Source organism: Carassius auratus, chromosome 10 (genome assembly GCF_003368295.1).
Source record: "Carassius auratus strain Wakin chromosome 10, ASM336829v1, whole genome shotgun sequence".
Lineage (NCBI taxonomy): Eukaryota > Metazoa > Chordata > Actinopteri > Cypriniformes > Cyprinidae > Carassius > Carassius auratus.
This window is the reverse complement of record NC_039252.1, coordinates 19,924,306-19,948,572: the sequence shown is the minus strand read 5'-3', so window position 1 is coordinate 19,948,572 and position 24,267 is coordinate 19,924,306. Positions and strand designations below refer to the sequence as shown.

The window sequence follows — 24,267 nt, the reverse complement described above, 5'->3', positions numbered from 1 at the left end:
TTAAAGAAGTAGTTGGTTCTTAGCTAATTCTATTCTTAAAAGAAATACTCAAATATAGATAATTTTAAGTTTATTTTTTTTTACCTTTAAACTCTTTGAAAGATCTATTTTGTCTATATCATTATTATAGTTAGTATTTTATATGCCTTTATGCAAGTTTGTGTACATTTCTAAGCGAATAACAACATATGCACTCAAAAACCTGTTTATTATGTAGAAGACTGCATGCTTTAACAAGTATAACCATAACTTTTCCTTAATTTTGAGCATGTAAACAGCCATTGTTGATTCATCTGGCCAGAGTACTGGACAAACTGTGCAAACAACTGTCTGTACTAGGGATTTACACCACAGTTTCCGCTGAACACAAACCGTTATTAGTGGCTCAGTCAGCACTCAAAAGTACAGAGTTGTGAAATAAATTCACATGCTGTTTTCTCATATATCTTATCAGCTTTCAGAGGCAGCTGGTCATTCAGATAAAGCCTCATACTGTACGTTTATTAGAAAGATCACTCTTTCAGCAGAACAGCATTTAGTTCAGGGTACAGTTTAAAACCACCACTACATGGGTTTTGACATAGTCTTTTTATTGATAATACTGATAACATCTTAATACATTTCCTATAGCACGCATAGAGAGAAAAAAAGGGAGAGCACATTGGAAGAACAGAAATTAATATTAATGAAAAGAATCAGGAGAAAAGATTTCATAACGATCAAATTTCTGAATAAAATCCACATCATCCCGTTGCAGGATTTGAGATTATATACAAAAAAAACAACAACAAAAAACCCCTCTGAAAAGTTGGAAGGCTGATCTTCAGAGAAATGCAGTTAGACTTGAGCAAAATATTATAAAAGACATTGGGAGAAAATGTGAATACTACAAATACCAATGGGCTTGATGTTGTAAGAGCAGCAATGCGTCACCACTAGAGAAACACAACACTGATTCACTCTTTCACATATGTGTAACACACTCAGATACACACCAGCTTCCCAATAGAGGCCTGATTTAATCAGATCACTTCAACTGTTCAGGCCATTGTGTTTTGATAACAGATTAAACACTCATTTGGTGGTTGTTCAGTGTATATACAGGGGTGCGAACTCCGGTCCAGAATCGATATTTAGGTTTCATTATTTGTTAGTGCATTAAAATTGCATTTCTGTTTTTAGGCAGAAAAATGAGTGAATTCTTGGAGATCTTGTTACGTTCTGCACTTTTTCGAACTAGAATGCTGTGGTAAAGAGCGCCTCCTAAAGGATTAGACAGCATTTGAGCAAAGCACAATGAAGGTTGTTGATTAAATGACATTAAACACAGACATAATTCGAGGTCCCTTTTGTAGACTGGCAGCTATAGCAAGATCCATTCCTTAATAAAAACACATGCATAACGTGACCTAGGGTGATTGTGGCAAACGCTGCGATTGACCCAAGCTTATAAACACGCCATTTTCACATTTTCTATGGGTGCAACCAACACTGCTCAAACAACAACAAATGCCTATATAAAAGCATGCCATACAATCAGAATAGTTGTTTTACCATGATAGTCATTGTCATTATCATAATTTTTAGACAAAAATAGTTATATGCACTTACAAAGCTCGGAAAATAGATCAAATCACCAGCATTCAGTATAAAATAAACGGGAAAAAAAAGTGTCACCAAAATGTATTACTGTGAAGTTGACGTTCATGCAAATAGTTTCCACTTATAAGATAAGTTAACACTATGCAGTGGTAGTTTTTACAAGATATCTATTTGTTGAACGGTTTTATTCTCAATTATTGTCTGCAATACTATACACACATAAGAAAGAAATAACAACAATGGTTCATCGACATGCAGATGTTGTATTTGTCACCATTTACAGAGTTTTAAACTCTCATTCAATTGAACATGATAGTCACATCTCAAAGTTAAATTCAAGGAATAGTTCATGTAAAAAATACATTTTGTTAAAAATGGTCTCTCCCTCAGGCCATCCAAGATGTAGATGAGTTTGTTTTATCATCAGGACAGATTCAGAGAAATTTAGCATTTCATCTCTTGTTCACTCTGCAGTGAATGGGTGCCGTCAGAATGAGAGTCAAAACAGCTGATAAAAAATATCACAATAATCCACACCACTCCAGTCCATCAATTAACATTTTAATTGGAAAATTGTTGGTACTTTTTATCTATTGCTTCCGGCTAAAATACGAGTGCATAATGCATAATAACACTTCCTCCAGTGAGTGAGTCTATCCTCTGTTGTCCTCTCACATCCAAATACACCCAAATATTTGTTTACAATGGTTTTCACTTGTAAATGGTACTTGATTTCTGAATATTTCACTTCTGATACATACAAAATGACTTTTTCACTGGAGAAAACAATATCATGGATTGCTGGAAACAAGGGTAGAAGTTAAAAACATCTTGATGGATTTGTTCACTGATGGACTGGAGTGGTGTGGATTATTGTGATGTTTTTATCAGCTGTTAGGACTCTCATTCTGACGGCACCCATTCACTGCAGAGGATCTACTGGTGAACAAGTGATGTGATGCTAAATTTCTACAACTCTGTTCTACAGCCTGGATGGTAGATTTTCAGCAAAGCTTTATTTTTGGGTGAACTATTCCTTTAAAATCAACAAAACACACTGAGCAGCCTCAACAAACGTCATGTGACTTCAGGTAGCCCACGGTCAGTAGGAGAGAAAAGTTTTGACAAAAACGAACAGTACCAGTTGTCAGGAAGCCCCCTAGTCAATCCACATAAGACTGTCTTCCAGTTCTGCTAGACAGAAGGACAACGCTTATAAAAACATCCTTACAATCCGCTGGAAAATCTCGCTCTGTGCGTTATGGCTTTCAACACTTTAATATAGTGACGATGCTTTCACATTCAGGATATCAGTGCCATTGTATTGTAGAACCACACACACGTACACACACACACACACTTACACGCTTTAAAAAAACAACACAAAAGAATAAAACCGCCTTAATTACACCACGTAAATTAAATATAAAATGTTCCTGCGTGTACAGAACAAAAAGAAAACAAAGAACGATAGTTGTAGGTGCCTGAGTCGAGTGAATCGCAACGTTCCTGTGGCACGTTATAATTCACAGGTTTCTGATCACCCAGGGATCCAGAATGGCTATTTAGATCTCAAACACACTTGGCCAGCGAACAGCAGTAAATCAGCTGCTTCTTTAAATTAAAGGCCCTTAAAAACAACATGCTGTACTCTTTCGAAACATCTTACAAGATCCCTTGAGAGAAAAAAAACAAGCTCAAACAGACATTCCTAGTCTCACAGACCACCAAAACTCACACAAAACCAGATCAGCATTGATTGTCAATAAGAACACATCAGCTGCTGGTCATCAAGGGCCAAATACATGAGATTATGCTCCGATTTTAAAGAGAAACAGCTCTTTTTGAAGGAAATTCAACTTGGCAACCTGCAGATATATGTATATATATATATGAGGTGATTCTCAATGATGTGATGTCAGCTGCCGCCAAGGGATCTGATTGGTGAGTGACCTGATAATACACACACTGATCACGGTGACAGAAAATCTGCTCGCCACCATATTCGTGAGAAAATTTACTGAGTTTTGTACCTTAAAACCACGTGTGTGCTGCTGCTCTTTTACTTTAAACAGCCAGCCGCGAACTTGAACACATACAGCACTGCCGAAATAGACTTCAGATTACTTGAACACAAAAAAAATTAAAAATGTAATCCATGCTTAAAAAAAAAAAAAAAAGAGAAAAAAAATAAGTGTTTTAAAACATAACATCAGTAATTTGACCATCAAATATACAATCTCAAGAACAACAGCAATACTTAGAATCGCGACGGAAGTAATAATCATATATAATCAATAGTAGTAACAATAGCAATAAATACAATAATAATAATAAGGATATTTTTATTAAAACAGGATCTAATGTATTTGGGAGTACCTGGGCACAGGGGGCATAAGGCCAGTGAAGACGAGCGTGAAGGACCGTGGATAAGAAGGCAATCGTGCGGGTTATTAGAACTCTAGTCTATGATCGCTCTCGAAGAAGATTAATATATGTGGTGCTGCTCTTGCGTCGGTGGAGAGTCTTGGCATAAAGAGGTTCGGTCGGGAGCGTGCTGGGCGGAGTCAGAGGTGAGGGGGGTTCTGGACGCTGTGTTGAGCAGCCCAGCAGGTAGAGAGATAACTGTGGGTTTGCATGCAGGGGAGGACGGCTGTGTCCAGCGTTGGAAGGCTGGAGGATACGGAGCGCTCCGACGCTGGACCTCTGCTGCCGTCCTATCAGTCCTCCGTGAAAGACACTCGCATCTATAGGATCGGTTGCAGGGCTGCTCTGAAATACAAAAACACAGAAACACTGTTTTTAATCTGCTCTCGCTGAATGTTATAAAGATAGATCAAATAAATTATACAAATATAAAAAATAAAATATTTTTTTTATAATAAAAAAAAAAAAAAAAAAAAAAAAATATATATATATATATATAAATAGTGTTTTATTAATCTTTATTAATTCTTATAGAATTAATTTATCTGAATAAACTATTTTAATTAATAAAAATTACCTTAAACATGGATTTTTTGTATGAAATTATAATACTGTTCAAAAGTTTGAGGACTGTGATATTTTTTATGTTTTTGAAAGACTTTTTTTGAAAGTTTCGTATGCTCTTATGAGCAATTTTATTATAACTGAAATTTTATTTGTTTTTATTTATATTTTGAATTATTATTATTATTATTTTTATTTATTTTTTATTTAAATTTTAGTTAAAGTTTTGTAATTGTCTTTTTTTGTCATTTTTTTTCATATGTCTACATATTTTTATTTCAATTTTAGTTATTTTATTACATCAAGTTAAACTAAATAAACGTTGCCTTGACAATAAGCTGAGATAAAATTAGTTTCTTTTTAATATATTCTATTTCAGGTAACAAAAATGTTTTTATGGTTTCTGTTTTAGTTAACTACTTATGTTTACCAAGGTTGCATCAAAACAGTAATATAATGAATTATTATTATAAATTTAAAGCTAAATTGTAACATTATTTAGTAAATGTATAATGCATGTTTGCTGAATAAAAAAAAAGAATTCTCAATGAAATCTTAATTATTATAATGTATATTTTATATTTGTTTTTAATTTATGTATTTAACCATGTGCAATCTTGATATAGATCAGTACTCTCATTCACAAAAGTGCCCACCCTCAAGTTCTTCTGTATTCTGGTGTCTAGATCTGTTCAGAATTCATTTTGACAACAACTAAAACAATCAAACTCTACTGAGAAACAGATTCGAATCCACACCAAAAGTACCAGTGTGAAAACAAAAAGTAAAAGCGTAAAAAAAAAAAAAAAAAAAAAAAAAATGCAATCCAGATCCAAAGCAACACCTTCACTGGAGAGGGGCAGCCGGTGCACCGGAGCAGTGGAAATGAACGTTCTGCCATTTGGAGTCCCGGCGGTGCCACACGCGAGTCTCCTCCGACTGGCTGCTGCGCGGCCGGCCCTGCCCGTCCACAAACTGAGTGAGGCGGATGTAAGCGATGCAGGCGGCGTCTTCTCCGATCAGGTGCACGTGAGGGTTCAGGATGGTGGTGTGGATGGGCTTGCTGTTCTTAGAAAGCACTGCGGAGAAACACATCATGTGCATTGTGCTACTGCAATGGTCTAAAACACAAATGATTTAGTTTTTCCAGCTTGATCACACTCACAGTTCTCAAAGTAGAATCTATGGAAGTCCATTCCCTCAACCAGGTTCCCCAAAGCCTCGGGTTCAAATGATGTCAGTCCAGGGTCACAGATTTTCCTGTTACAACCATCGCACTGTGTATTATTATTCAGCTAGCTGCTATAAACGTGGATAGTTACTTTCATCTTACTCTAAATAAAACTGTTGCTCCACCATGCGAGCAGAACTGACTGTGGAAGAAGACAGTTTACACTAATGGTGCTACTTAACTTTCACTTAATTTAGTGCTCTTATGTTTATACAATATAGTATGTGTTGAAAAAGTTGTTTGTGTGTGTAAGGAAGTGTAACATAACATTGTATCTGTAACATACGCATAGGCATCAAAGTCCCCATTATTGATGGCTTCTATCAGCTGCTCCGTGATCTTGATGATTTCCTGTTTGCGTGCTGTAGAAGAAAACATGGACACATGTTAATACACGCATACGGTTCATGCCAAGTAGTCCCACCTTAGTATCTATCTTTTTTTTTTTTTACTCGAATTTGTAAAAAAAATATTTTTACTTAAGATATTGGAATATTTTCTTCTTTACATTAAAAGACGTGAATTGAAACCCCAATAAATTCAAAAAGCTTAAAATGGACCAAAAAAAAACATGTAAATAAAATAAAAATGGACAATATATGACAGCCTTTATTAATCAATGGTGTATATTATTTAAATAAATATTTTATGCTGCATTTATTTGATCAAAAATTGTATTGGAAAATATTATTACAATTTAAAATAACTGTTTTCTGTTTTAATGAATTTTATAATGTAATTTATTCCTGTGATGTAAAGCTGAATTTTCAGCATCCAGTCTTCAGTGTCACATGATCTTCAGAAATCATTCTAATAGGCTGATTTGCTGCTCAAGAAACATTTCTTAATATGATCAATGCTGAAAACAGTTGTGCTGCTTGTCATTAATCTTTGATCGATAGAATACAGGTGATATAGATTATATATTTGATAGATAGCAGTAGCACATGTTCCGCCCCAACTTCCTGTCTCAGCAGGAAATACATCAGCACATGAAAGAAAAGGTCAGAAAGGTCACGTCGTCCTAACTCCAGACCTGAGAGGCTGAGAGAGATTTAACACAAACCAGATCTGCTGTGGACTTACCTAGTTTCTCAGTCATGATCCTAAGTCTAGACCTTCATCCATTCCTCCTCAATACTCTGACTAAACTCTCTCTCCTGAAGACAACCGTCTTCATCTAATCAACATCTCCACCAGTTTCCTCCTCCTCCTCCTCATCTTCTGTCTCTTCCTTGTTAACCACATGGAGTTAGTTGAGCTATTCCTGGATCCTTCGATACGGCTTACTTCTCGTTTCCTCACCCTCACTCACTCACTCCCTCCCTTCATGGTTTCCTGCTCCACTTTAGATGAGCTTAGTGGCTCCGACACGTCCTTCAGCTTCTCCTTGTCAATCTGACACCACAGGCCTGAGCTGAAGTCTCTGACTGTGGCTTCAGCTTTGATAAATGCCCCACTTCCTTCAAGCGGATGTGTATGGAAGTGCATCACATTTCTGCCTTCATAAATGTCGCTTCAGATGCTTAGATGTTGTGTTTAATCAGGGAAAACTGCCTCCTGCTACTTCTGAATGTCATATGCTGGTTACAGGGTTGATGGGAGTTCAACTGCAGACTGTTAAGGGCCTGATATACTCATGAAGTAGTTATTTTCATTCCTCGCTTAGTGGTAAAAAGATGTTTGATGTAACGAGCAGTGGTATACTGTCCGACACCCCACACACTGCTGGGAATGGTGTTTAGATGAATATGAATATGCTGCACACTCTCCTCTCAATAACAAAATAATCAACAAAAATAACAGTGGAGGAAAACAGCATTTGATCATAGGGATGTGGATATGTTTGTACCAGATCTGCAATTCATCCGTCTAGTCACATCACGTTTATTTATATAGCCCTTTATACTAGTATATTTATACAAGGTAATATTTGGAATTTTTAATTACCGACAAGGGCCAAAAAGTTTTGCTGTTTTGAGGTGTGTCCAAAGCGGACTTTTATTTTAACAGTGAACAGGACCTTTATTTTGACAGCATTGGTGGCCATCTTTAAAACGCCCCTCGGGTATACAAGTGTAGCTCCTTATCTCTTTGAATGGGGAAACATCAAATTCTCCAAAACTGCTCGTCAAGCTTACGATTAAATTTCATATTTGAAATCACCAATGAAATCTGACAACGGTCTAATAAATGTTATTATTAATAAATGCTCTTTTGCTCAGAGGACGGGGCTTCGTTCAATAGAGCGACCATATTGAGTGTTGCATTTTTCCCCATTTAAAACTACACTAGTGACATGTCTTGTGTCTTTTCTCCATCTTTAATATACTGTCTCTATTTAATGGTTTTAATAATGAATTGTTAGACAGAAGAACTGTTAAACAAAGAAAGTAAATTTATACCAAAGAACTGTAGCGCTTCTTTTTCTATTGTTAGTACTGATAGTCATCTAAATAGTTTATTTTACAATTTTTTTTTTTCAGTTTTCTTTTTTAATAATTTTCAAATTATTTATTTATTAAATATTACGCTTGTGCTTTTTCTATATTTAAATGTAATTTTTACAGTTCAGGACTTTTATTTTGACAGCACTAAGAATGTCAGCATTCCAGATAGTGTCACTTTAGATTAGCATTGCAGAATTACAGTTTCTTCTATAAAGCAGCTCAAAAAAGTGTTCAAGTTTTTATTTGCATATGACCTTAATGGACTGAACAAAAGTAATGGACCAGAGAAGACTTCCATGTCAAAGAAGGCGAGCCTCAAAGCCACACGAACACATTACATAACAGCCATGGACCAGTGGTAGCTGGAAACTGTAAACCAGCCTGAGCAAGATGTTTTGAACTCTTTACAAAGTTTGTTTGAAATGATCAGGGCCTTTAATGTGCACCGTGGATTTGAGCTTATGCTATAAGCACACACACACTATATACTCACTCTGTGCAGACACAAAGGGGGGCGGGGGGGAGGAGGTTTGGGGAGGGGGGCCTGAGGTTCGAGAGGAAGGCGACTCTGTCTGAGGTTGCGGGACAGGTGCACGGCCCACACTGCTCACCAGATCTGTGAACCGGGCTGAGCAGGTTGGGAAAGGGAGGAATGCATTAACACACCATGAGAGACAGAGAGATGGACAACATGTGAAGAGTAACATCAGACAAATAACAAGATGCATGGGGCAGTGGTTTCTGACTGAACAGGATATGCATCAATAACAAGGGTCAACACTTGGGCCAACAGATGGTACACGAACAGGGTCCAGCATTAAAAGTGCTTGTTCTACCTGTTGAACACCTAAGGAAATGAGCTATACTGTACACCATGTACAGTCACATTATATTTTTAACTGTGGCCTAGAAAATGTTTTAATAGACATGGAGGGGGTCGACTCATGGGGCCTGACATATTAATGTCATACAGTCTGACTACCTGAATACTATTCACTTTATCTTCATAAATCTTAATTATTCACTTTATCTTAAAAACTAACTTAATAACCCTGTTCCTGGAAATTGACAGCTTAAAAATTACTTTATTAATCAATTATTTTATTGAATATTATTTTAATATTATTATATATTATTATATTTAGCATTTTATACAAATTAAATTAATAATTAGAATATTAATCATCAAGCTAAAATATTTAACAAGCTAATACATTTAAATACTAGATTAATTAATGTATATGAATAACTAATTATTACAAAGTGATCACTTTAATAACAAACCATATTTTGATCATGAAGTTAATTAAAATATATGACTAATTTATTATTATTAAATTAAGTTACATTAATACTTTAAAGTATAAAAAAAGATTCTGAAAATATATATTTAATTAAAATTAAAATGAACAATTACAAACTAATGAATTTAATTGAATTATGAAGATTAGTAATAATTATAATCTTATCAACTGAAATGGGTAACTATTATTACTATTATTATTCAGTTACTATTTAAGTCAACTAATACTTATTAATTCATTATTAAAAAAGGGATTACTTGAATGTCAAAAACAATAAAACTACACTGCGCTAGCCAAAAACATCCGTGGACCCTGTGCATGAGCGTCTGTGCTTAGGTCTACAGGGGGCGCTATACTCACTCTGCATGATGGGGGTCTGTGGAGGGGATTGTGTGGAGTGGGCAGCTGCTTCACTATTAGGCACGGCCGAGGGTCCCGAGCCCCTACGGGCGCAGCCAAGGATGTCCGTCAGCTTGGTGGCTGTTTACACACGAGGGTAATGATGACCGATGGAAGGTGCGAGCAAGACGACAGAGACTCATCCAAACTCATGTGCATGCCATTCCACTTGCTGTCTCAGGGGGGCAGTGCACACAACAACAGCAGGGATTTGATCAGCAAGAGAAAGTGGGTTGTTTTTAGATAAGCTTGTTAGCTTTTTAGCTCTTTTTACATAATTCGCCTCAAGAACAGCAAAGCTCATAAGAAGCTGGTTATTTTTCAGGGATTTGCTGAAGTTAGATGCCGTGCAATCCAGCCAGGACAAACCAAACGAGTGCAGACCAGACTTACAGAAGATGGCGGGGGCGGAGCCCAGAGATGATTGGCTGACTTCAGAAAGGGCTTTTACTGAACCGCTATCTAGGCTTTTCCCTATTGAGCGGGAAGGAAAAGGTGGGAAGAGATTGGAAAGAGGAGACTGAGAAAGGAGGACGTGCAAAGATGGAACAGGGCACACCATTTAACCTACAATTGAGGCTGAGCCATTTACAAATTGTCCCGCCCACTTCTGAACACGACATTTCCACACAACGAACCTACATTTACCCATGTGAATAAAACACACATACACAAATCCTTAGCCCACATCTCACATTTTCAGTGTTCCTACGGATAAAAATACACCGAAGGTGTCCTGAAATGCATGTCCCAGGAGAGCAGGATGGCAGCGAGCAGAACTGAGCCAACACTTCTTACGAAACTTACAAACTCAGAGCAAGTCAAAAGGTCACAACAATGTCACAACAATGGCAGACGCAAAATACATTTCGTTACAATTAAAAGCTTCAGATTTTTAATATATGGATAGTTCAAAAACGGATTGATCATTGAACGAAGTGTCAATGTGTGCAAACCTGTGGCTGCAGCAAATAGCGCACTTTAAAGTTACGTGTAAAAAAACATTTAATTTAAATTTAAATTATATAAATAACAACTGAAAATAATACAAATATTTGTTTACTAAAAATGTATAATAAAATATTTAAATTAATTAGTTTTTTTTATATTATTTCTATTTTTAAACATACATTAGTTTTCAAAAGTTTAGTGTTGGTAAGATTTTTTATGTTTTTTTAAGAAGTCTCTTTTGCTCTTATATTTTGAAATATTATTCTGATTTAAAATAGCAGTTTTCCACTTGAATATTTTTCCAAATGTAATGTATTCCTGTGATCAAAGCTGTATTTCCAGCATCATTACTTCAGTCTTCAGTGTCACATGATCCTTCAGATATCATTCTAGTATGCCGATTTGCTGCTGTAAACGTTACTTATTGTTATCGATGCTGAACACAGTATTTTTGAAAGCTTAATTTGGTGGCAGACCTCAAACATTTGAACGATACTGTATTTCTGAGTGAAACAGGAGGTTGAAGAAGAAGAAAAAATGTATATTGCATCCATCAGGAACCGACTGGATTGTGAAAAGTGTCTTTATAGAGCTTGGTGATGTTTTCAGAAATACAAAGTCATCCGTAAAAAAACAAAAAACAAACAAACAGATGCCGCTCACCTTTGACGTCTTCATCCTCAATGGTGGTGTTGCTGCTGTCTGAAGATTCCTGCAGGACAGACAAAAGCAGTCAGTGTCCGACCCCACACCTTCACACACTCACACACACACACACAAACAAAACTTTTACAACCAAACAAACATCAACTAACTCCAATAAAGCAAAACCAGCACTACCACTGAGAGGAATGGGATAATCATCACCACAAATGCAGTCATACATATTACACTTGTAGTGTGTATACAGTCGAGAAGGTTTCATCCCAGGCTCAGCCGCCTGATGAGGCTATAACACAGCCATTCAATAAACGCGAGCTCCTCTGTTGTGCATCTCCTCTTCTCTTTCCCAGATGGCAGCACTGAGAACGCAGCTGCAGCCGTCTGCACCCTCCCCTCTGCATATGCATGTAGCCAACCACCCACCCACACACACACAAATCCATTTAATAGCTCGCATTTAGCTTCTGATGTATTACAAATGCAAATGATTTAGCCCCGTCTGCTCATATTTCTCTCGACGGCTTCCCATGGGCGAGTTATCGACCCACCGCAGGCACCTTGAGGGTCTGATCCGCAGGCAAACGTACTGTTAGTCTTCAGCCAGCTGTGGCCATGCTTATGGGACAGGAGCTTTAGAGAGAGGATAGGAAACTTTTTTTACATTTTTTTTTATCCGATTGGATGAGTCTGGGTTACGGGTTAACAGCTATGTTATTTAATTATTGTTAGAAACAATTAAAGTTTTTCTTAATATTTTGAAGTAGCTTCTATTTTTTTATTTCCAATTTTTATAATTTTGTTCAGTGTAGTAGATGTAATGTTTAAGTAACCAAAAATATTTTTTATTTTATTTTTTAGTTAACTATAATAACCCTTTGTTAAAAATAGAATAATTTCATTTAGCAATGACAATAGCAAAATAATATTTTTTAATTAATGATTATTAATCATACCATTGAAGTCAAAATGTAATAATAATAATAATAATACTACTACAATTAAAACAACTTTCCTTTTTGGAAAACTTAATGATCCAATCAATTGCCATTTTATACATTTACATCCATGTATTTGGCAGATGCTTTTATCCAATGCAACTTACATTGCATTTATTTTAGGGTACATTTTCTTACCATTTTATTTTTCTCAGATGAGCTATGGTTAGTTTCAAACACAACTGAATGAAAATTATCCAAAAATATGGTAATTTTTGATCATGTTATGGCATAATTCAACAATTTCTTAAAAAAAGTTCATCAGAGGTCATTCCAAACCACATTAGAACAATATCAAGTCTATTTTTAACCAGTTTATTAGCATTTAACAATGCACCAGTTCATATTACTGTTCAAAAGTTTGGGGTCAGGAAGACTTATTGTATTTTCTATTTTTTTAATGTCACAAAATATTTATATTTCAAGTAAATGCTTTCTGTTAATCAAAGAAAAACATTCTGCACAAAAACAGTTTTCAACATTGATAATATTAAGCAAATCAGTATATTAGAATAATTTCTGAAGGATCATGTGACACTGAAGACTAAAGTAATGATGTTGAAAATTCAGCTTTGGAACAGAAATAAATTGCAATATATCCAAATAGAAATAGCAATAACATTTCACAATTTTGCTCTTTTTAACGTGCATTTTTAGAACAATTAAATTACATTTATAAAAAATAAAAAAAGAAACTTGCCAACCCCAAACCTTTGGAAAATAATGTGATTTGTCTAAACGGTTTAATTTGAAAATATACAGTCATATTACTGAAATAAATTTCCCATGTGGAAGTTCAACTAATTTCTGCTTAAAACCATGTATGTATTGACTAACAAGAGTCAGGAGGAAAACTCTGTTTCATTGTTTTACCTGAAACAATTAACACTGAACACCGTGTTTTAAACCCCACACTCTTACCCGAACACTTTCCCATCCTAATGCGACTGCACGCTCACCCACAAACCCAAAACTACACCCTCGCTCGCACCACAGAATCAAGAGACCGGCAACAGACGACAGAAGCAGAGAGAGGAGGAGAGGAAGGTGGAGGATGAAAGAGAAGAGGATGGGGAAGGACGTGCGGAAGATGTACCTTGATCCCATCCACTGGGTTATGGATAACAGTGGTCTGAGGCTCCTAAAGAGAAAGAGAGAAGAAGAGACAGCGAGAAGAAGAGCAGCAAAATGAGATGGAGGTGAAAGATGGCAAGAATAAAACAAGTGTTAGCAAAAAAAGAGAGGGATGGAGAGAGAGAGCAGTCTCAGTTAGAACGAGAGAGAGAGAGGAAGGAGGTTATTAGTCGCTCTGGTTAAAGGCAGAGGACAGCCCAAGGTCAAAGCCCAACATCTGAAGCCAGTCCAGAGATGTGAACACATCCAGTCACAAATGCACAACTTTAAGAACTTTTGTAAACTACGTGCATTTACTTAAAACAAAATGCATGGAACTCACAAAGATATTGTTTCAAGGTCAAATAAGCTCGAAAGGACTGTGAAATGTTCTAAACTAAATCAGAATATCAAAATAGTTCTCACTAATAATGTGTTAACACAACAATGATGCTTTTTAAGCTTTGCAAGAGACGTTTTGCTCATTAATCAATATAAGATGTTGAAAACCTGCGGCCAAAGCATCTATAATTGTCAAAAAATTTAGCTGGACACTCAAGACACACTTAAAAATATGCCTGAATATCACTGCATCAGGGCAGGGCTCCTGAATTGAGGGAACATTGTAAGTTGATAAAAAAAAGTGAATTAATTAAATAAAAATGTCAAATGAAAACAATTCTAAAAAATAAAAACAATCAAAATAAATTACATGCTAAAAAATATGAATTATTATATAATATAATCTGTTTACCTGCATTTTGTGTGAATATTAACTGACTGTTTTTTTAAGCTATTGAAGTATTAACTTTAAATCTAGGGGTAGATTTCAAGTAAATATTTTTGATCAGCTGGCAAATAGTTTGGGAATTCCTAAATTAAATTAAATTAAATTAAATTAAATTAAATTAAATTAAATTAAATTAAATTAAATTAAATTAAATTAAATTAAATTAAATTAAATTAAATTAAATTAAATTAAATTAAATTAAAATTAAATAAATCACACTTTAAGCAAAATGTTTTACAAAAAATAAAATAAAACACCTGTTACGTATGAACTTGTGTTTTCAGATCTTCTTTTTATATTTTGCAGACATTTTTAAATGTGACTCGAGTTGCCAAATGCTTTTTGGATCACTGTATTGGTCAAAAAAAAAATAAAAATGCAATTGTGAGGCTCTGAATAAAAAATAAAAATAAAATAATAATAATAATATAATCAGATATATAGTATTTTAACTTATTGTAACTAAATGTCAATACATCACACTTAATAATAATAAGGTTATATAAAAAGAAGCAAAAATGCACAGAGACGTACACACAAACACATATATTTAATGAAACATTATAACGGTCATAATGAGAGTCAATAATAACTGAAACACAAAAAGCCAACATCTTAGTTTGGTTGTTTTTCCATTGATCCAAACAATGAAAAACACAACGTTCATGCACACACACACGAAGCTAACTGATGCTCAAAGCATCCGAATTCTCCAAATCTGGATTACTCATCGATCATAACATTAACATTGTTTCGATGCGCTTGTATTCAAGTCTCTGACAGACACACAGCGTCTAAGACAGGTGGCCTGAGACGCGCCAGACGCTGACACAGACAGACATGTGTGAGACAGGAGAAGGAAGCCAAAGCGACAGACGAGTCGGACGAGAAGAGGAGTGAGATGAGAGAGAACAAGAAGGTAAATACCAGAGCAGGAGAAGGGACGTTTCCTTTGGGACTGGTGACTATGCTGTTTTTGGCACTGTTTGACTGCGGCTGTGCAGAACACAAAACAGTGTTAAAGGGTGTCAGTGGGTGTTTCAGGGCGAGAAGAGAGAGAAATAACAGAGAGAGAGAGCAGGGTGATAATGTGAGGATTGTGTTTGACGTCTGAGCTCTACACTGGCTTAAAAACACAAGTGAACACAACAGGCTGATGCTCTTGGAGATTCATTTGTTCAAATACATTTGGATGAATCTCCTGAACCTCATTTCCATGTCAATGTCAAGTTTCACCACAGAATAAAAAAGACAAAACAAGATTTTTTGTGAGATCGTTCCAATTATTTGCTTTTTTGTCAATTACTATATGACAAATTAGCACATATGCCCCAATATTTCTGATTATCTTATGAAGCTGGATGTTTTCAGTTTTAATATTTTATCGTTTTTAAATAATTTAATAACGTAATAAGTATTATTATTATTATTATTATTATTATATTAATAATATTATTCATTGTACAACAGATAAAACAAAAGATAGAGCGATAGACCAAACAGATATTTGTAACAAGAGTTACAAATATATATTTTTTATATTTAATAATTAAGATTGTTAAATAACTGATTCATTAATTAAATCATTTCAATAATGGAACCACAAATAGATTGATGGAAAGATAAATATTTATAATATTTAATAAATAATTGTATTTATTATTAATTTAATAATTAATATTATTAAAGTAGCTGATGCATTTATTATTTATTTTAATTTTCTTTTTCAAATAGGGATTATCATTAGATTCTCATTAAACAATTATATGTACAAATTATATGTATTCTGTAAAGAAAAAATAATGAATTACCAAGGGGTTTAAATACTTTTTTTTTTTTTTTTGCATTAACATAACTGAAAAATAATGTTGGGAAAATGGTCATAATTGTGTTTTTATTTTTATTTTTTTTTACAAAGCAATAATATCTTGACAGTTCTAAAAATGTCTAACAATTTATCTTATTTGTTTGTTTACATTTTGAAATGAAATGTGGCCTGGGCAAGTTCTTTACACATTTTCTGAGAAATAATATTAATGCATCACATAGCACTGCTGGAAAAGCCATTTAAACATGGTTTCTTTGTGGTCCAGGCTGGTCCAGATGGTTAGTATAAAGTGGACTTGGTAGGTTGTGTTGATAAAGCTGGTTAAAGCTAGTAATTCACCCAAGACCAGTAAAACAACTGCTTTTCCAGCTTAAGATGCTATGCTTTGTTTCCCCCAGCAGGCTAAATGAAAGGAACAATAATAATAATAAAAAAAAGCAGACAGAATAAAGAAAATATTTCAGAAAACCTGTGCTTGGTCCATTGTTTTCTTAAAGAAAGTCGCAGTAGGAAAGCAGAACTAGAGGAGATTCCTTACAGGACGTACAATCAGAGACAACAGCAAACAGAGACAGACGCAGGAAAGCAACAACAAAAAGACATTCTGTCACAGTCACATCGACGGTCAACACGGACTCGCTATACAACCCTACATTAACATCAACCCAAAACCTCTCCGACCCTCAGCGGCATCTGAGGAGCCACCTGACCCTTTAAATCAACCGCTTGACATTTGAGCAAGAGAAGGATCAATACAGATCATTACAGAGGAAGAGTAGATTTATTCCACATTCTGCATTAAATGACATAAAAGCAAATGAATGAACGGATGAACAAGAGTGAGAAGAGAAAGGGACGGAGGGATAAAGAGATTAGGATTAAATATCATTCTCACCATGTACTGAACGGTGGAGCTGGATTTCCGTTTCTGGGTGGAGCGGGGGTGATGGAGGGATGGAATGAGAGAGTTAAATACATGTGATGAACATTAATCACACAGAATCAGACAGACGTATGAGAGGCAGGAGGGTTGAGAGAAGGTGCGCGTGTGGGTTTTTGGCAAGAAAGTGTGTGTCTGGTGGATAAAAGAGTTCTGATGTGCTCTAATGTACAGAACAGTCCTTCTCTTCTCAGAGATCTTGATACATCATTGTGAACACACACACACACACACACACACACACACACACAGAGCTGCTGATGGGATTGAGTCACTGCAGGTGTTGACAGGACTGTTCCTGTATCTCTACAGTTAGGAAATTATTTTCAGAGGAAGAAAAACATTTAAGGTTTTGTCTTAAATGTTTTTAATTAAGTTATCATATAATAACTTAATAATATTGATAGTTCATCGTCTAGCTGACTACGTCTTGTATTATTATTATTATTTTTTCTAAAATCCTGTCAAATGTGCACAAACTACTAGCTACTACTAAATATTATAGAAAAACATAATTTTCTGTAAAGTTGCTTTGTAACGATTTGTTTTGTAAAAAGCGCTATACAAATAAACTTGAATTGAATTGAAAAAAGTCTACTGTCTAATCACATTTAGATAGATCAGAATTATAATGATAGAACGGCAGAATGACAGAATGATAGAAAGAAGGATATAAAGACAGAATAATAAGACACTGACAGATAGACAAACAGATAGACAGATAGATAGATAGATAGATAGATAGATAGATAGATAGATAGATAGATAGAAAGACAGATAGATAGAACAGAATAATAATGATAGAACGGCAGAATGATAGAGAGAAGGATAGAAAGAAACAACAATAAAGACACCGATAGATAGATAGATAGATAGATAGATAGATAACTAGGATGATTAAACAATTAAAGAGAATGAGTTTGAAAAATAATAGATAGACCAACAGAATGATAAAAGGATAGAAAGATAGAAACGAAAGAGAATGAGATATACAGAATGATAGAAAGAATGAACAACTGAAAGAGAATGACAGACAGACGGACAGATGGATGGACAGACTCATTTAATTAAATTACATTTCAGTAAACTCCTCTTCCTGACATTCTGATTCTACTTCCTGTCTCTTCATTCATCTGTAGTTTCTTTCAGCCTGAGATTGTGTTTGTGTATGTAAAAGTTAAACCCAGCCGTGATGCTCTTCATCGCAAAAAACTGAAGAACCGAGAGCGCAGAAAAAGGAGGGAAATGTCAGAAAGGATGAGTGTGGCGAGCCAGTTGCTAAGCAATGAGTGAGGTGCAGTGGAAGCGTCTATTTCTGTCTCTCGGCTCCCGGGGTTCAAACTGCCAGCTATTCCTGGAGCGAGAGCTACATTCCCTCACTCTGGATCGGGATGATGTAGTGGATCCGGAGCGGAGCGGGGCGTGGTGTGGTGTGGGAGGAGGAATCATGGAATGATTGGCAGCGAGAGATGGAAAGTGATGATCACAGAGCCGATGAGAGATCACACCTGCCCAAGCAGATAATGAGAGCAATAGACAAAATGAAGGGTTCCTGCCGCAGGTGCAGTTTAAAGTGAACTAGTGGAGGAGATCCACTCGACAGCTAACAAGACGTGAACTCAAATGAGGATGAGGCAACCGCAGTCAGATACGGAGAGAAAATCAACATACAAAATCAATACATATTTGCTACTACACTACTGTTCAAAAGTTTGGGGTCACTAAGATATACACACTTCTACTTAGCTCACATGCCAAAAGTAAATTATCAAAAGTGATTACATTACAAAAGTGAGAACATTACAAATATCAAATATCAAATATATGCTGTTCTATTGAACTTTTTATTCATAAAATAATCCTTGAAAAAAAATAAATCTACAATAAAACATTTTCCACATTGACAATAAGCAAATCAGACAGAATAGTGTGTCTTTATAGACTGAAGTAATCACAGGTATAAATTTCATTTTATAATATAGTTTAAAAGAAAATAGATTTTTTAAATTGTAAAAATATTACAGTTTTTACCAGGGTTATTGTAGTTGAGTAAAATCAATTTAAAGGGACAGTGCACCTAAAAATAATAACTGACAGCTAGAAAAAGAAAGAGAAATCTGAGGAGGCTGTGGAGCTTAAGTTTAAGTGAATAACTCGACAAATTTAAAGCGTCATCTTTGAGGTTGAGCTGAAACATCCTCATTTATTCAGGACTAAATGTAACAGAAATGCGGCATCAGCATGGGACAGAGCTGCAGGATTTTCCTTGGAGTGCTTTTTAGCGCCGACCTCATAAAATCTTGCACGCTAAAAGATTACATAATGTATGATTAATGCTCGGTGTGGAGGGGATTATTCTCTAGATTAGACTCCACATCCAATCCCTAATAGAGAGCAGTCACAGTTTCATTTCTAATTCTGCGGTGCAATAGAGGTGAAAGCCGACCTTTTTACTCTGTCTGAGAGGATTATATGTTATCAGAACAAATGAACCTGCAAGTGCACTCTCTCTAACAGCTCATTACGGGTCGGAGGTCAACATCTGTGCACATTCACCTGATACCGCGTGACGCACGGCGGGCAGAACCCAACGCCAGAATGCTCTGAATAGAACTAATGGTGATTTGGGCAAGTCTTAAAGACTGAAGCACTATGAGTAAACTATAAAGAGATAATAATGAGATAAGACGCAGATCAGAAATTAAAGTAAGATTAAGGTTGAGTGCACAAGCTTATACTAGGGCTGGGCAGTGGTGCAATTAAAAACATTCTGTTATGTGTAAGTGTAGGGTGTTTAAGGTTTAACCGGAGTTGTTGTGTTAACTAGAATTATTAAAAATAATTTTTAATAATTAAAATAAAGCAAGAATAAAATGTAAATATAAGATGAGACATTTGAAAAAAGAAAAAAAAGAAGTAATGCACTGCCAACTATCTTAAATAAGAGATGAAAAGCTAGAAAAAAAAATGAAAAATGAACAAACCTGAAATAATAATAATAAAGTAAATAAAAAAGTAAATAAAATTTGAAATTTTGCCTTAGCAATTAACTAATATATGTTTAAATTAAACAAATACATAAAAACTATTAAATGAACATTTTAAATGTTGCTTCAGCAATTGAGATAAAATAAGTTTCATTTAAAGTACTAAAATTTCTAAAACAAACTAAAGAAGGTAAATATAAATATTATAAAAACAAATAAGAACAAAGAATTCAGAAAAATAAATAAAAATAAACACTATAAAATAATAATACAATAATTCATCCAATAATATTTATGTTTTACTACTTTAACTTGTTTCATAATCTTTTTTTTTTTTACTTAAATTTTCCATCCTTCGAGCGCCACAAAAATAAACTACTTGAAAATAGAATTAGTTTTAGAAATAGAACTAGATTACTTGAAAACCATTTTATTCACTGAATAATCCAAAAATATTATGTTATTAGTATGTAGTTATGTAAAACATAATATTTTTTGATTGACTTCAGGGGGAAAATCTCTATATTGTGATATACACTGTGAGCAAAATAATATTATTCATATTACGAAATAAAATTAATATACCAGTCACCACCAGCTCATTGTCCAGATTAGTTACAGGAGAATATAATCTTGCAGAATAGATGCACATTACACACTGCTAGAACGAACAGAACATAGAGACAAACACTGCGAACCGCAAACACACAGATCTGCTTCAGATCAGACACACAGTAGAGGACAAAACTTCCACCGATTTAAAAACAAGAAACTTTCAGGAATCCCTCTTCTATGGAAACTGTGCTTGGCGGATGTGAATAGAAAGAGAAAAAGGTATGAAAAAGAAGGGAAAGAAGAGAAAGGAATGAAAGTGCGTCTTACCTTGACATCGGCCTTCTTGTTGAGCAGGCTCTTGGCTGCTGTAGACGGAGAGAGAGAAAGCGCAAACATCAGCACACTGGGATGGGAGCAACAGTCAACATCACCGGAGCGCTAATGTTGCTCGGCCAAACATGTCACATAACCATCCGAGCCAGCCGGGGAAATCCCTCCCGCCCCACATCCAGAGGATTACAGCCGTCTAACACACTACGTGTGGAGCGCATGTCCACACACACATCACGAGTATGCACTGTCCGGCCCACAATCAAACCTGTTAGAATTAATCACCAAATCTGACCAAAACATCCCGTCCAGCAGTGAGGGGTTACTGATTGGCGCTGGTGCACATGCAGAAGGGTGCAATCACACACACACAGTTACCCGACTGAATGAAGATACAGCATTGACTTCTGTTTTATATCATGCAAATGAATAGCTAATAAATATTCATAAAACAAGGTCAATTTACTGGATTTTTCATTGTTTTAAGCATAAATCAGACAAAATTACCTTTGCTTTACGCTTGAAACAAGGTAAAAATATAAAATAAATATATATAGAAACAGGGATTCATGTATAGGTATTGAGAATGTTTTTTTTGTGTGTGTACTTAAAAAAATAAATAAAGATTACATTTTTCTTGTAAACTGTAAACCTACTGTAAAAGTAAATTAAACCCTAAAATAAACTAACCCTTTAACCCTAATTCTGCCCATACAATAAACCTTTTGGGGAAAATGAGGAAAGAACAAAAACAAAAAGCCATTTACACTACCGTTCAGAAGTTTGGGGTCTAAAAGGTTGTTTTTATTTGATGTTTTTGAAAGATCTCTTCTGCTCACCAAGGCTGCATTTAATTGATAAAAATACAGTGACACACTAAAATTTTGAAATTATATTATATTATATATTATATGTATTATATTATATTTAAAATATTTTTTTTGTTAATAAATTTTAAAATATTTATTACTGTAATGCAAAGCTGAATTTTCAGCATCATTACTCCAGTCTTCAGTGTCACATGATGCATCAGAAATCATTCTAATATACTGTTTTTCTGCTTAAGATCAGATAAAACACCTTTTCTGCTACTTTCGCTCAATTTAATGCATCCTTGCAGAAAGTAATACTAAAAGCTAAACTGACCCCTAACATTTTAAACAGTAGTGTATATTATTCCCTTCATCTATAAATCATTGTTATAACCTCCAAAAGGCAGGTTTTGTCAGAGTTGGTTCACTTCTATCCCAAAGGACAGCTCAATAAACCCACAGACTCACGCACACTGCAGTTAAAGCACGATACGCTCAGATATTTTGTTCATGTGGTGGCAAGGACCTGCACAATGCTGCATTTTCTTGCCACAAATGAGAATGTTGAAGTTTGTCCAAGTGATTAAAAACAGTCAACTGTTCATTACTAAAATGAAATCAAATGAAATGGAGAAATATTAACTTTAAATCTTCACTGCCATGGCAACACAGAAATAAATATTCGTAGTGTTTCTACGGCGCTAAAGAACCCTGACTTTATTAATCCGTGCAGATAAGAGGAAGGTGTTCTTTGGAGGGAGGGTTGAGAAAGACAGAAAAAGAGAGAGAATCTTACCTTGACACAAATGTTAGAGGCAGAGAGGAACGGAGAGAAGGAGAGATTAAGAAAGAATAGATTAAGAGCGAGAGATCAGCACGGGTTCATCTGGAGTGTGTTTATCTGGAAGAGGGCAGGGGGTTCAAATGTGTGTTTCTCATATAGCATATAAAAAGTTTGTGTTTCATTCTTTGGTTTTATTTTCTAATCTTTATCTTGTGCCATTTTCACGCCTTTTCCTCCATGACACACTTGTAGTGACACCTAGAGATGACAACAAACCTGATTCATCTAAAAACACCTGAGACACACACACACACACAACACTACAAAGACGTGGAAAACAAATGCATCTGTGATGGGCATCTGTGGGGGAAAGAAAATTCTACAAAACAGATCAAAACCAAATATTCAGACCGTTAGGAAATATTTTAAAATGGTCGAGCAGTGCACTACGGGCAAAGAAAAAAAAAGTGTTAGATGCATTGCTATCCAACCAAACTAATTTCAAATTGTGCAACTGTGTTATAATGATTATCAAACAAATTTCACACAAGTATAAACTCCCTAGACCAGTCTTGCTACTGCAGGACTACTGCAGACTATAATTTCATATCCATGGATTATATTGGAATAATGCTGTTGATTTTTACTACAAATACAGGTTCCCCTCAGTGTGAATAAATGGTAATATATTTTAAGAAATATATTTTAAGGCAAAAAAATAAATGTATAGTCCACTCAAAAATTAATATTATCATTTACTCACCCTCAAATTGTTCTAAATATGCATTTGATCATTCAATATGTTGTAAGTATGCATTTCTTTGTTCGATTCAAAACAAGATAATATTCAGGAGGAATGTTGTAACTAGTTTCAGACCTGAAACAATTTCAGGTCCCACTGCCTTCCATAGTACAGCCAAACAAATACTATGGAAGTCAATGGAAGCCAAATCCATTTTATTTCCACTGTATGAGCAAAAAATACTATGGAAGTCAATGGGACCCAAAATCGGTTGACTTCCCTAGCATGGACAAAAATACTATGGAAGTCATTTTGTCAGTCAGTTTGACATTAACTGTACAGACAAAAATAATACGGAAGTCTATGTGACACGAAAGCGTTTGGTTACCCTCATTCTTCAAAATATATTCCATGTTCTAAAAAAAAGTATTGTAAGTCATACAGGTTTAGAACAACACAGAGTGAGAAAATGATGAAGGATTTGTCATTTTTCACTAAGAAAATAAGCTGTGGCAATCAACAGTCCACAAAAAAAAAAAAAAAAACCTGCTACATGGATGCTGCAACCAGCCAAGAGTCAAAGTGCCAGATCACTGCAAACAATCCTAGAATTTAGTGCTGAAAAGACATTGAACCCCCTTTCCTGAACACACTGGTTTAAGACACATGCACTCGGATCAGATCAGATCAGGCTTCTCCTGCATCAGGAGACATGCGTTTGCTCTCGTGCAACGTTCAGTCATCAGCAGGCAAGGCAAGAGAAAGAGAGAGAAACCTACAATTAAGAGATCGTACACATA

The 24,267-nt window shown here is 35.2% G+C and overlaps 1 protein-coding gene across 8 annotated transcripts; it reads right to left on the bottom strand.

Annotated features, from left to right (window-relative positions):
* Positions 1 to 1,093: 1,093 nt before the first annotated feature.
* On the bottom strand, positions 1,094 to 21,659 carry LOC113110225 (calcium/calmodulin-dependent protein kinase type II subunit beta-like). Of its 8 annotated transcripts, XM_026274298.1 has the most exons (12): positions 21,127 to 21,652; positions 17,213 to 17,245; positions 15,417 to 15,485; positions 13,683 to 13,727; positions 11,592 to 11,640; positions 10,371 to 10,451; positions 9,939 to 10,058; positions 8,768 to 8,902; positions 6,111 to 6,186; positions 5,759 to 5,853; positions 5,438 to 5,672; positions 1,094 to 4,374 (listed from the first exon to the last, which is right to left on the bottom strand). In XM_026274298.1, exons 1-11 carry the CDS (start codon positions 21,193 to 21,195, stop codon positions 5,440 to 5,442), a joined length of 1,005 nt encoding a protein of 334 aa, XP_026130083.1. In that variant the 5' UTR covers positions 21,196 to 21,652; the 3' UTR covers positions 1,094 to 4,374; positions 5,438 to 5,439. The 8 variants fall into 8 exon arrangements, with proteins under 8 accessions (XP_026130083.1, XP_026130085.1, XP_026130084.1 ...); XM_026274300.1 differs by lacking the exon at positions 13,683 to 13,727 and having other exon boundaries at positions 21,127 to 21,659; XM_026274299.1 differs by lacking the exon at positions 17,213 to 17,245 and having other exon boundaries at positions 21,127 to 21,649.
* Between the last annotated feature and the right edge of the window lie 2,608 nt (positions 21,660 to 24,267).

Coding starts and splice junctions, on each gene's coding strand:
- LOC113110225 (XM_026274298.1), bottom strand. CDS start 21,195: ATGTTTGCGCTTTCTCTCTCTCCGTCTACAGCAGCCAAGAGCCTGCTC. Junction 15,486..17,212: donor GCTCCACCGTTCAGTACATG/GTGAGAATGATA, acceptor TGTTCTGCACAG/CCGCAGTCAAACAGTGCCAA. Junction 13,728..15,416: donor ACGTCCCTTCTCCTGCTCTG/GTATTTACCTTC, acceptor CTTTCTCTTTAG/GAGCCTCAGACCACTGTTAT.